A 15,206-nucleotide genomic window follows, 5' to 3' on the forward strand; every position below is an offset into this window, starting at 1 on the left:
TACTTAGACTCCATCAGTTAGCCCGCTATGAGGCCTGATTGAGTTTGCAGATCTGTTAGCTGTCTTTTTCTGAACTCCATCCACATGTAATCACTTCAATTACACTGATTACTGTAGTGACTGTAGCTATACCAACTCCGGATCGAGCGGCTGCAGGGAGAATATAACTTCATTTTCTCCCTGTAGCCGATACCCCTGTAAGGCAGCTATTTATCTGCAGATTACAAGTATATCGTAAAGTAAAATAGTGTTTCTGGAGGAGACAGGTTCCCCTTAAAAGAATTGGTTAAACAAGACTGAAAAATTAGATTGTCTTCATCTGTCCTCTGAGACACACTGCCACAATTGTCTAAGGAACTGCTGGCGAGATCACACTGTCGGCTGGACAATGAATGCACGACTATGGTTCCATCAGAGCTCCAATCTATGGATGATCTATCCCGTAGAGAGGTGATTTGCTAAGTTGGTACAAACATTTGAACAAAGACAGGCCGAAAACCTATTGATTAGTGATGAGCGAATGTGCTCGAATAATATGTTCGATTCCCCGCACTTGCATGTCCCGTGGCTGTTGGACAGGCACAACATATGCAGGCACTGCCTAACAAACATGTAAACCCTGCGCGAGTTGCGGCTGTCAAACAGCCGTGAGACATGCAGTCGCATGGACTCGAACATATTTTTCAAGAACGAAGAAGACACTCAGTTAGCACACGAGCATGCTCGGATATCACCTTATTCCAGAACATTCATTCATCTACTGATCTGTAAATGGATCCAGCAGGAAAAAGAGTCAGAATACTGGCAGTCCTTGTGTCCCGCTAACAGACTACAGGACGCCAGAAACAGTAGTCTATAACCTGTAGTTGAAAGGAAACAGAAATGTTGTATTCCTCTACATCTATGTGCAATACTAAAAGCTGCTAAAAAGAATATTTCTGATCTACAGAATGTCTGACGACTTCGGGAAACCTAGAGTTTGGGACAAGAACTCAGAAGCATGTCTCCAATGACCATGACCATACAGATTTGATAACAAGAGTTGGTCCTACAGCCATCCCTCCTAACTCTCCTTATCCACGTGAACTCGAAGCTCATAATTTCATTTTTTTTTAAGCAGCCTGATCCAGAATGTTGGGTGCAGATGAGGTGCGGTGTCCAGAACTAGAACTTGTCCAACCCAGTTTGGATACAGGAAAAAAAAGTGAGATACAAAGGGAATGTGACTTTTTTTAATTTTTGTTATTTTTGTGTAAAAAAATTGTGAAGCAACTGAAGAATGTATCCGGTATCTTCATGGCTTTTGAAGCCGGATATGATTAAAAGAAGCCCAAAAGGCTGAACAAGCACACAGCAAATGGGTTTTACACTGCTGTGCGTATGATCATTTTATTTTTTATTTTTTTTTCAGTCGGGTTTAAGAGTGTTTCCCTCTGAAAAAGCCGTGTGCACATACTCTTATTGGGCATGGTAGACCACGGATTAGGGATCACCACTGGAGAAAAAATCATTTCCAGCAATCACAAGCATTTTGCTCTTGAGGCTCACAATCTGGAATCGGTAGAGTTAACCGAGCAAATACAGGAGACTGACCCACAAGCAGAAACATATGAAGCAGTAATGAGATGGGGGAACATCCACCCACACGTGTAGCCAGGCCTCGCACAGCTCTCACAGCAGCTGCTATGTTTTCAGGAACTGTATGTATCATAGGCTGAGACTATTGAGTCACCGAGCTTGCTGCCTCCTCCTTCTGCCATCATCAAGGCTCCATCATTCAGCCCTCCGCACTTCCCAATGCTAGAAGTCATGCAACCAGCAAACCCACGGGAAAGAAAACAGGAAATGAAATCTCTTCAGACTTCATCTTAGGCCTAGATTCTTAAAATGGTTTTAACTCGCGCACTAAAAGAGCTTTCCCACTGAGCCGAATAATCACCAGTACATACAAGTCACCGAGTTGTCCTCTTCTACCCCTACTGACATGTAAAAACGCCTCCTTGTGGGGTCCCAGGGTTCATTCAGCAACATGTCACACCTAACTTTTAGCTAAAAGGTCCTTTTTCCCCGAATGGGAAAATAATGGGGAAGATATAAAAACAGATGTCCTATAGTTAGCAAGAAACTTCACCAAATTCAGCCCTCTGGTATGACAAATCTGGCACAACTTGAAATACGTGTTCGACACTTTTCTGCCTCTTACACCAGCTCTTGGCTGGTTTACTTTACACCAATTTTTTTGTGCCACATGCTAATATTATATCGGGTCCACTTTATGACTCTACTTAGCCATGTCCCGTTTTCTAGACACTGTCTAGTGAGGTATTAAAAGGATCTAGAAATGGAAAACATGCCGGCTTTTTTATGCGATTTTATCCAAAATTCTGATTTATTAAATGTAAATGTTTTTATGACAAACGTGGACATTCACATAAGAGTTAGCCACCATAATGAAGCAAGTCTACACAAAGTTAGAAGGCCAAATGACAATTCTGGGAAATCTGGGGGACCACAGACTCATGATGTAAATTATCCTGAGGCCCGAAAAAAACTATTAAATGTCTACATTTCAGAAGTTCAGTCTATAGTAGAATTGGTCCTGGAACATCAGGCTGGGTAAAAGGAATGTCCAGCTCCATTTAGGATCGGTTCACTAAGGGATCACGTCAATGTCTTCTACAGCCCGTGAGATGTAAGATATTCCATCCAAAGCTGAAAGAATCACCAAATATGGAGAAAAACTAATTTCCTGCAAAACAATGATAGAAAGCATACTCCCATTTCCCTTGGGCCTTGGAGCACCAGTTTGGCCACAAACAAGAGCTACAGAAATTAGGGTTACTGTACTTTTTATGAATAAAAATGGATAAAGAATGGATAAAAGAATAAGCAATGTGCCAGAGTAACTAGACATGGAACGGATACAAGCTGGAGCTCATGCACACAACCTTATTCTAGATCCATGTGGGACGGACACGGCAACGTATTGTTTCCCATAATAAATATCTGATGCCTACAAATTAAGTTTTTCTTCAGGAAACCCACTATTTCCTAACAGGTCGGTTTCACACATCTGAACAACCGGCTTGACCATTGGTTCTCTATGAGACAGCTAACAAGTAGGGAGACTCGGAGGTTGGGCGAAATCTTCAGATCAGGGATAAGGTTCACGTTTCACGGATTTGTAAAACAAACCTTATCTCCAGGTGTGTGGGAAACCATACAGCCTAAGACTACGTTCACACAAGCCGCTGAATTTATCAGACCACTCAATGTCGCTGTGGGGACCAGGTGTAGTAGCTACCTGCTATTTACATAGACTAGTCTAGTCCATAAATCGAACTAGACTAGAGCATCTTAAGATTTCTTTCAGGCAAATTTAGTCAGTGTGAAAAGTTGCCCATGTGAACTAGCATGTAGGAAAACATTGGCCCAAGTGCTGTTTTCCACAAGGACAACACATGGACCCTTTAGTAGACATGACCACATCAATGCCTTCCTTACTACATGTGCCAGAAGTCTTTGCCTGTCTACCTGTACTCCAGATTAGTAGGATACCATTAGATGAAAAATGTAATGGGCCGCATGTCAAATTTTTATGGTAGCCTCTCAACTGTCCCCAATGGTAAGGAAATGAACAATTGGGCTTGTTGTATTTTAACATGCCTCTTCTTGCAGTTACATGAGAGTAAGGCACTGCTAGAGGTGCCAGCAGCTACACGGGTGTCCATGTGTTTTATGGATAAGTCAAAGGAGACAGCTGCACTAGTAATTAATGCAGATGTGGGTTCCCATTTAAAAGTGGGGTGGCTGCCTTGGAGAGAAAAACGGGAGAGAACATTTAGTCATTTAAAATGTGTCCAAATATAATGACTACTTTTCTCCGTACTAACACTGCTTATCTGGGGGCTGTGGATGAGAGCCACCCCAGGTAACTGCTGCCTGGTACCTTTTGTGGGTCTCATAGGGGTTTACCCACAAAGGAGTGGGGTCTGTTAGGTGCAGATGAAATGAGAAATTACACAGACTGCAGATTCCCAGTAATTGCTTTTTGGAGGTTCAAACCAGCTCTTTTGCTCTACTGTCGTCATCTCTAATGCAGATACATGGGTTTTACTACATCCACATATTATATTTTTCATGGGGAAATGTTCTCTAAGTAAATAACAATTATTTTTCTTAGCCTCCAGATCACACTGCTTGAGACAGCTGCCTCACCTTTCCTCATTGTAGGGTCACTCGTGATTGCAGGCAGACTTTTTTACAACAGGGTGGAAACAATTACGCTGGAGTTAGGAGTCAAACAAATTCAAAAGCCACTCTGTAATTTTAAAGGTTAGGATTTAGGCAGCCCCTCTCCTCAGTTCCTGGAATTCGTCAAGTTCCATTTCCCATGTGTTCTAAACTATCTCATTTTTCGTTTTATGCTTGGGACACGGGGAGATTAAGTTCCAATAATAATCGGATACTGGCGACAGAACCAGCGCCTCCAGCCACTACCTTTATCATGGCTAGAAGTTCATTGCTCTTAAAATTTGAGCTACTCTTCCTCATAAAAGGTGTCATTATGTAGTTGTATGGATGAGTAGCATTAAAAGCAAGTCAAATAAAAGTACACATCTAGGAAGACAAGGCAATACACATGTGGACTAACATACAAAACCCAGGCATCTGGAAGCCTCCAGCTTTTGTGTGTCAGAGGTTACGGACTGGAGAAGTCCAACCCAACCCATCAACTTGACCATAAATATTAAAAAATAACGTATTCTTCTTCTTCTTTCTGGTCTAAAATGTTCTCGGACTCTTAAAAGTCAAGTTAATTGAGGTGGGTAAAAAAATAAAGTTTCCTTGGAAAGTAGAGGAGTAGAGTAACTTTACACTGGTGGGAGGGGGACAATCAAAAACTTCTAACAGGGACAACAACCATCTTGGGGCTTTAAAAGGAGTAAACTTTTGATATTCTTTTTTTATATGTTGTTGGGGAGGGGTGTGGGGTGGTCTGAGACCCCTTCCAGTAGAAAAAAAACAAAAACCAGAAAGGTGCGCATCTTAGGAGAAAGAAGATCAGAGGGAATTTTTGAGTGATCAGTGGGGGTCTCAAGACTCCCACCAATCTACTGGCAATTAACAACAAACAAAAATCAGTAACAAAAGTTTTTCTACACTTTACACCGGCATCCCCAAGATGTAAACGCATGAAACCAAGCTGAAAAACGCAGTTCCATTCAAGGTGTAGCAGCAGCTGCCGGGTACTACAGAACAGATCATATTAAAAAAAAAAAATGTAGCTCTTTCCATTCATGTTTTTTTTTTTTTTTAAATTGCACCTGCTCAAGTCTGCTAATTCGGTGATTTTACCACAATGTAGATCACAATGGAGCCCTAGGCTTACAAGATATGGATACCTTCGGGGACAATATATTTTATACTTAAATGCATACATTTTAGGTGAAATATAATTTATGCAACTGAATTGAAAATTTTACAAGGTTTGTCTCTTATAAGTTGCTTCCCCTCCACATTGCTGGCTGCAGAATGAGAAAACTGAGAATCAGTCAGTGATCTTCGTCATACTCTTTGTAACTCCGATCTTTATTTTTCCGAACTCCTCGGTGCTAATTTAAGGCTACAGACCAGATCAAGGCTGAGATAAACTGGTTGCGACTTGTATGAGTGATTTTGATCGGACCTCAAATAAAAATCGGATACATGTCTGCAATTTTTTTTTCCTACGGACCACTCCGTCTGCAAAAATACATGCACATGTATAGAACTCAAATCTATTGTGTGAAGAACAGACATCTAAATGTTCTTCATATATTTGGTGTGAGTAAGGCATTGGCCTGGGCTTCCGAGTTTTTTTGTATTTTTCTTTTTAGGGCAAATTTGAGCAATTTGATAGCGCCATGTAAGAGCAGCCGCATGTTTTCTGTGCCATCGTACGCAGGAAAAAGTCAGATCTTCACAGTAATGGCAGCTGCACGCCCAGCCCGGCTGCAAGGCCTGTGTTTACATGCATCTGCCCTCATTAAGAAAATGGAGAACAAGCCGTGTGTTTGTCATGGCCTCCTCCGCCCCCCCAGGCGAATATAAATATGTTGGGCGCCATTCACACCCAGGAAAGCACACATGCAACAAGCTGGTGTCTCTTCATAGCGCAACCTGTGTGACACTGGTACTGCAGTGTGAATGGACACAGGTATTTATGAATGGAGGAGGAGGGGGAGAGCACGTGACGCCATGAGCCTCCCTGTTCTGATATTTCCCACATAGCTGTGTCAACAAGAAAGGGAGGGGAGTGCGAAGGGAGAGGCCAGGAAGGAGGAGGAGAAGACAAGAGGAAGGAGGAGGGGGAGAAAAGTGAAAAGAAAGGAACAGGGAGAGGGAAAGAGCGATTGATAAAAAAAAAAAATGAATAAATGAGGCTATTTTCCGCCAATCCTAACGACGAAGTCCCCATTGACGACAACACAGAAGGCAGCGCAGAGAGGTTGTGTCATGGAGAAGCAGTCCACCACAGAAGAAAGTCCTTCTTTCCCACATCTGCTCAGAGGGAACATGTCCTCCTCCCTCTTTGCATGCTTCCCTGTTTTTTTCTGATTTTTGCCTTCTATGGTCTGTCAGTGCGCCCCTTCACCCTGGTGGAGAGTGTGTAGGTAGCTCTGTCACCCAGCATTTTATGAATGAGAACCTACTATGCAAATGAGGGCAATTCACAAAACAGTAGCACAACATGGCGGACGACAGGTCTGAATCCACACGGCACAGGCACCAAACTGAGAGGGCAACCCATGGAGCAGTGCCGTGTGGGACGACGGTCAGAAATACCCACAGAGGGCACCGCCATGGGGGTACGGTTTAGGGCTGAAAATCTGAGGTGCAACAGGAAAGTCACCACTCGTGTTTACATCCTGACTCCATTATTACAGAAGAGGACACACACAGAAATAGCTGTACAACGTAATGTACACGCTCCTCGCAGCACATGTAACGCATTATTACACATGACTCATATCATACACATTATATAACACGACACGTCTCCTCACAAGACAGCACATGGAGGGGTCACAGGCGGCCATGTCTCCCAGCATTGTATGGGGTAGGAAAATCACTGTACACTTCAACGGCAACAGAATATTCACCGGATGGGCCCCTGGCGTTAGCCAGGACCAATCACTAATCCGCATGCTACTGGCAGAGAAAGAAATGGAGCAGGACTGGATGAGTCACCCAGCAACACGCTGCTGAGAACATGTATGAAGACGTGTGCTGCGGACATGAATGAAGCCTGCAGCCATGATCACCACACAGTCATCCAGAGAATGGCCAAACGGAGAACCTCATGGGGAAGAGAAGGCTACAAATGTATCACAGGGCACCGAGATACAATGTGGTCACAAGCTGGAGGACAGGAAGGCTGCAGAACAATACATGGAAAATAAATATATATATTACACACGATATGTACCGAACATGCACATCAACGCAGGCCACGCTCCAGAAGAAGTGCCGTGACTAGCAGCAGGCTGCCATTCAGATTTAGATATGCATTTTTTTGGCATTTTCACACATTTTTCACAAATATGGATGACAGGGTGAGGGATGGTGTCAAAGCAATCAACTGGTACAACTCTACAATTCAGGAGAAAAACCTCCTCACAGGACTTAAAAAACAGAAAATGACAAAAATGGAAATAAAACACACACACACACACACATATATATATATATATACACACAAACATACATACATATATATATATATATATATATATATATATATATATATATATATATATATATATATACACACATACGGTAGTATATATATATATATACACACACACACCCGTAAATATATATATTTTACACACATACATATTTATGTATATATACAAACACATACGTAATATATACTGTATACACACACGTACTATACTTATACACACATACAAATTTACATATATATATACACACACAAACACATACGTAATATATACTGTATACACACACGTACTATACTTATACACACATACAAATTTACATATATATATATATATATATATATATACACACACACACACACACAAACATACGTAATATATACTGTATATACACACGCGTGTAATATATAGATATACTTATATACACACACTATATAATTATACACACTATATTTATATAAAACCATATTTATTACACAACACCGTGTAACCGCTTCGCTTCAGTTTAATTTTCCGATTGGAATTTAATTTGGGGGGGGCAAAAAACCCGAACTCTACCTCGTACAAAGCCAATGTCACAGTCAAAAAAACAACAGGGGTCACACACCACATAAGGAAATCCTCCATCTCTATTTTCATATCTAAGCATATAAAGGGGGCCTAATTTTTTTTCCCAAAAACTGGCACTTAATCCACGTATGGCCTCTTGGAAAAAATGAGTTTTTGAGATTTGTTTCCATTCGTAACGAGCCTTGTACGTGGGCCGATTATGGTGTAGAAATATTCTTGTATGGAGCAAACATTCCCAATCTTTTTCCAGGGTGAAAAGGTTTCTTCTGCAATCTCAAAGCAATCAAAATTGCAAGAAAAAAAAAACAAAACCTACGACTGTAAAACAAGTATAGGGGTGCACGATTCCTGGGATGGTAAATACAGATCCATGGTAAAAAAAAAAAATACTTGATCTCCTATGATCAAACTTTCACGGTTTGGACAATTTGGGGGAGTGAATTCTTGATATTTCCCATTTAGGGCAATTTCGGCCTGACGCCATCGATTACGTGTTTTTGGCCTATTTTTCCCCCATTTTGGAACGTTTGCGCTCGGATTGTCGTGGCGGTGTGATGTCACGACAGGTGGGACACTGTCAGTCCTATATGGACAGGTACAATCCCATGTACACATATGGACAGACCTGAGGCTGGAGAAGACCTCCCCAGGAGTGTGTTGGGTGGGTGACATAGCAAGGGCATATGTGGGCACAGAAGGCACATGCACGCACTCACTACACAGGTGGCACACTCACTCTGGCTCCTGCTCGCTGCTCATTGTCCTCCTCTCACCGGGCACCGATCACAAGCTGCCTGGACGCGGCCGGGGCGCGGGGGGTGTCCCGGAGGAGCCGCATGGTGACCGCGATAGATCCCAGGTCCAGATGGAAGAATTCTCCGAGAAACAGCAGAGCGCACAGCGGGGAAGCGCTCCAGAGCCGCCGGGCCAATCCTCCAGCAAGCATCCGTGTGAGTGCGTATCCGGAGCGGCGCCTCCTCCTGCTCTGCCGGCCGCTCCTCCTCCTCCTCCAGGGGTGGGAATGGGGAGGCTGCTCCTGCCGTGTGTACACGGAGGATTGCATGGGGCTGCTGGCTGCACCTCTCTGGGAAGTTTCAGCAATAGACATGTCAAAAATGAACAAGAAAAAGTGAATTTACGCAGGGATTCTGCACCAAAAAATGCATGGTGTGGCTGAGAATCAGCACTCATCCTCTTTGTAAAACCGGCCTAAACTTTGCGGCATATGAACGCAGCCCTTGCACTGGGACATTTCGGCTATGTGCACACGTTGCGGATTTCTGTGCGGATTTTTCCTCTCAGTTTTTGAAAAATCCGCGGATAGGCTATGTGCACACGTCAGGATTTCTTGCAGAAATTTCCTGAACAAAACCGGAAATCCGCATGCGTTTTTCTCGCGTTTTTGTGCGCTTTTTTGCGTTTTTTTTTCCGGAGATCTCCCAATGCAATAATATAGTGGGAGATCTGCAAAAAATCCGCAAAACCAATGAACATGCTGTGTTTTTTACCGCGATTCGTTTTTTTCGTGGAAAAAACCGCAACATATGCACAAAAATTGCGGAATGCATTATAAGGGTATGTGCACACATTGCGGATTCTCTGCGGATCCGCAGCGTTTTTTGTGGTGCAGAAACGCTGCAGATCCGCAATTGATTTACAGTACAATGTAAATCAATGAGAAAAAAAAAATGCTGTGCACACTTTGCGGAAAATCCGCTGCGGAAACGCTGCGGTTTAAAAGAAGTAGCATGTCACTTCTTTTTTGTGAATCTGCAGCGTTTTTGTACCCATTCCATTATAGAAATCCACATGGGTAAAAAACGCAGCAAATCCGCAAGAAAACCGCAGCAAAAACGCACAAAAAAACGCTGCGGAACTGCACAAAAAAACGCAGGTGCGTTTTCTGCCAGGAGAGACAGAATCCGCACCAGAAATTCCTAAGCCTAATCTGCAACGTGTGCACATAGCCTAAATGATGGGATGCATATGTATGCGTTTTTTAAAGCATTTTTATTGCATTTTTATAGCGAAAAAATGTGAAAAAAACGTGAAAAATCCTGAACGTGGGCACACAGCCTTACCGCAGATTTCCGGCGTTTTTTGTGCGGATTTCACCTGCGTTTTACCACCTGCAGATTCCTATAAAGGAACAGGTGTAAAACGCTGCGGAATCCGCACAAAGAATTGACATGCTGCGGAAAATAAACAACGCTACGTTTCCGCGCGGTATTTTCCGCACCATGAGCACAGAGGATTTTGTTTTCCATAGGTGTACATGGTACTGTAAACCGGATGGAAAACTGCTGCGAATCCGCAGCGGCCAATCCGCTGCGGATCCGCAGCCAAATCCGCCACGTGTGCACATACTCTTCCACTGGCAAATTTACAGTACGGGCAGGTGCGGACGACCATATTATCTGTATGAGTATGACCCGACAAAGCATCAGATTGCATTCAGACCAATGTTATTCTATCGGAGACTGCCCCCAGGGAAATATTGCTCCATACTTGAGTTTGATCCGATATTTGGATCGCAGTCAGCCATGAAAGTCAATGAGACCGTGGAAAACATCGGGCTGCATTCGGATGACATCTAAGTGCAGTTCAATTTCACTAACCGAATAGAGAATTTTTTTCCCCCATCTCCTCATCACGTTATGATCACACTATGCTGACACTCTGATCAGAGTGTTATTTGCATAATCAGACTGAATCTATCAGATCAGTGAATCTACGGCCCCTGCCCAAAGGCTACCTTCACACAACGCTGATTGACAGCCGACTACCCCAGTTAGGCAGCAGGGATCCTGCTGTCAATCAGAATGATGTCGGAAGTCTCACCCTGTCAACAGAGCAGAAAAGAAGTCACCGCTTTGTCGACATGATGTCAGCAGAGGCAGCTGAATTTCCAGCAGGGTGGATCTATGACGGCACCTAGCAACTACCTGCCTGTTAGTGCTTAGGCACATTTTCTCCTTTTCACAAGTTTTAATTAAATGTTTAAAGTAAAATCTAAAAAATCTGGCATTATTCTCCTGCTACTCTCCACTCCTGGGTTTAATTGTAAAAACTGCCTTAGAAGACACTTGATTTAGCTGGGTCATTATTCGGACACAAGAAGAGCGGTGCCATGCAACTCCACTCGGCAAAAAAAACATGTGGTTTACCATTTTAACTATGGGAATATACAAGAAAAAATGCAATGCTACATGCATTCTGGTGCTGTATTCATGTACTAAATATGGTAATAGTGCTGTATTTATATACTGATGTTGCATCTGGTAATGTATTCAAGTTCTGATATTGGTGATGGTTCTGGTGCTGTTTTCATGTACTGTTAGTGGTTCAGGAGATGTATTCATGTACTGATGCTTGTTCTGGTGATGTATACATGTACTGATGATGGTATATTTTGATGTATTTATGCACTGGTGGTTCTAGTGATGTATTTATACTGTTATAAGTTCTGATCCTGTGCACATGTAACAATGCTACTCACTTGTGAGTGATCTGAAGTAGTACAATAACTGTTTCTATTTAAAGTCCTACTGGTTTATTGTAGTTCCCATAAACCACATCACTGGAAACTCAAATGCAGCCCTTATCCTGCTCGAAGTGCAAAATATAGCATGAAGTCCAGACAAAAGTGCTGGTTAGCCCATCTGGCTAAGGCTGCTTTCACACTAGCGTCGGTACGGGGCCGTCGCGCTGCTCTAGTGTGAAAGTAGCCTTAGAGTCAGACTTCTTAGTCCTTTATTAGGCTAGGTTCACATTGCGATAGGGCAATCCGTTTAGCACTAGCGCTAGAGGATTGCGCTAATGCAATGTATTTGTAGGGGCCGTGTTTAAGGGTCGCGCTAACGTCCCCGCTCTCGCAGATCCCCGATCTGCGAGAGCGGGGAACGGACCTCGGGCGCGCCGCGGACGCTGCAAGCAGCGTCCGCAGCGCGTCACAAAAGAACGGCACATCGCTAGCGCGAGCCAAAAAAGGCACGCGCTAGCGATGCGCTACAGGCGAAATTTACATTGCTGTCAATGGGTGCGCTAACGGACCCGTTGCACAGCGTTAATTGCAACATTTTCGCCGTGCAACGCTGTCCGTTAGCGACCACCCACTAGCGCAATGTGAACCTAGCCTTAAATGCACTCAATCCAGGAGATCTGCACACCTCCATATACTACAAGTATACTTGTAGCAGCAGTCGACTTTGTGTGAATCTCCCCAAAATGTTTGGCCTTTTCTTAAAGGCTGCAGTTATCCCAGTTGCTTGGGCACCTTTTTCTACCACACTTTTTCCTTCCACTCAACTTTCCATTAATATGCTTGGATACAGCACTCTGAACAGCCAGCTTCTTTAGCAATGACCTTTTGTGGCTCACCCTCCTTGTGGAGTGGGTCAATGACTGCCTTCCCTTCTGGACATCTGTCAAGTCAGCAGTCTTCCCAATGATTGTGGAACCTACTGAAACAGACTTAGGGCTTGTTCACACTTTGCAGATTTTGCTGCTGATTTTTCCGCAGCGGATTTGGAAAAACCGCAGTGCAAAACCGCTGCGGTTTTCACTGCGGATTTTCCTGCGGTTTCTTCTGCGGATTCCTCTGCGGGTTTTCAACAGCACTTTCCTATTGGTGCAGGTTGAAAACCGCTGCGGAATCCGCAGAAAGAAGTGACATGCTCCTTCTTTTTTTCCGCAGCAATTCCGCGCGGTTTTTAAAGGCATTTTCCGCAATGTGGGCACAGCAGTTTTTGTTTTCCATAGGGTAACATTGTACTGTATCCTGCATGGAAAACTGCTGCGGATCCGCAGCGTCAAATCCGCTGCGGATCCGCAGCAAAAACCGCATAGTGTGAACATAGCCTAAGGGACCTTTTTAAATGCATAGGAAGCCTTTGCAGGTTTTTTTTGTTAATTATCTAATTTACTGAGAAAATGACTTTTGGGTTTTCATTGGCTGTAAGCCATAATCATCAACATTAACAGAAATAAACACTTGAAATAGATCACTCTGTTTGTAATGACTCTATATAATATATGACATTCACTTTTTGCATTGAAGAACTGAAATAAATTAACTTTTTGATGATATTCTACTTTTGTGAGAAGCACCTCTATATACACAGTAGATATCTATATACAGTATATATATCTCCACAATATGCTTGCATACATTCTGGTAATGAATGTAGATGTTGTACCAGTGCAATACTTATTTGTACCAGTAGAAGCAAACAAGTTTTTTCTTATACTTTTATACTCATTCTTTTGTATCCTCTGGAAATATTTAACCAGCCATTTCCTTCTCACTTAGATCATGTTATGCCTTGAACTTTTTGTCCCTTTCTCCTAAATTGGCCGCACATGCTATAGCCTAAACATTTAATCTGATTTTTTATTTTTTATTTAATTGCTTAAATATCAAAGTGTCTGTGTGTGTATGACAAGGGAGCACCATACTCCAATTTAAACAGTATAAAAAATAGAAATACCACAGTCACTATAGTGGTGTAAGTTATCCCACAAAATACATTTAATCACCTAGGCACATAATTTACTGTGACATTCCCCGAACACTAAAATATGTCCTGAGTCCCCTATTCTTCCTTGCCCATAAAATTATAATGGAGGATGGATTTAAACCCTTCCTGACGTAGGAGGTAATGCTATGTCCAATATTGGGTCCGCATGTATACAGCAGGTACAGGAGCTGAGCCCGCACAGCCAGATGCCGGCTGTGTTATATAGCCAGCATCTGCTTTTAAATTGCAGTAAAATTCTGATTTATCAAAATGCAAAATGAATTAATCTAATCAGTTACCGCCATAAAAAGTAGATTGAAACACTAGAATTGTATGGTCTCTGCAACTTTGCCAAAATATGCAATATGAAGCAATCAAAATGTCACCTCAATAAAAACGTCAGTTTGCCTCATGAAAACCAAATCCGCAGAAAGCTCCATCAACGTTACGGATCTTGGAAAATGGAAAGAAATTATTAACTTTTATTTATTCAAAATTTGCAATTTTTTTTCCCAACTTAAAGAGAATCTGTCAGTAGGATCATCTCTCCTAAACCGTCTATATGAACATGTAGGTCATAGGAAGCTGAATAAAATGCTACCTTGATATCTGCGATCCAATGTCTTATTCCAGAGAAATCCAAGTTTTTCTTAATATGTAAATGAGCAGTTCCAGGCTATGGGCCGGACATAGATCTCCCTGAGACTCTGCCTTCAGAGCTTATTTTAAATGAAAGGGGACATTACCAGTGTGAGACATGTAATGATTGATACTTTGCTCCTACAATCACAGGCTTTTTGTTTTTTTACAGGCTTTTTGATTCCCGGCAAATTGCTGGCTGCATAATGAGTTAACTGAGAAAATGTCAGACAGCTAATTCTGATGTGAAAATTTGTACCTCTTATATCTGCTTTTTTCTGAGCTCCTTTCTGCTGATTTATGACCACAAAGTGCAGGTTAACTTTTGATAAAATCATAAGGGATGGCAAAATGCAGATGGGTATGTATAAAAGAATAGTGAGTAAATAAATGAAATATGAATAAATAAAAGGTGCAATAATCAAAGGTGAATACTAATAATAGTAATAAAGTACATATATACATATAGTTGTGTGAAAAAGTGTTTGCCCCCTTCCTGATTTCCTATTCTTTTGCATATTTCCTAAAAATAACCAAGACCTTATTTGGTGGCCTAAACATTTCAGATCACCAAACAAATTTAAATATTAAACAAAGATAGCACAAGTAAGCACAAAAAGCAATTTTTAAATACAAGTCTTTATTATTAAGGGAAAAAGAAATCCAAACCTACAGGGCCCTGTCTGAAAAAAATGATTGCCCCCTCCCCCCTTAAAACATAAATTAACTGTGGTTTATCACATCTTTGGGA

General features: G+C 42.2%; 1 protein-coding gene across 1 annotated transcript in view; it reads right to left on the reverse strand.

Moving 5' to 3' along the window:
- The window catches only part of SPRED1 (sprouty related EVH1 domain containing 1), a 69,598-nt gene extending 60,298 nt beyond the window's left edge, over positions 1-9,300 (reverse strand). Inside the window, exon 1 of the mRNA XM_077263627.1 lies at positions 9,034-9,300. Within this exon, the coding sequence (XP_077119742.1) occupies positions 9,034-9,056 (23 nt within the window). The 5' untranslated portion in view covers positions 9,057-9,300. The remainder of the gene's footprint in view (positions 1-9,033) is intronic.
- Positions 9,301-15,206: the final 5,906 nt, after the last annotated feature.

This window comes from Ranitomeya variabilis, chromosome 1, assembly GCF_051348905.1.
Source record: "Ranitomeya variabilis isolate aRanVar5 chromosome 1, aRanVar5.hap1, whole genome shotgun sequence".
NCBI classification, from domain to species: domain Eukaryota; kingdom Metazoa; phylum Chordata; class Amphibia; order Anura; family Dendrobatidae; genus Ranitomeya; species Ranitomeya variabilis.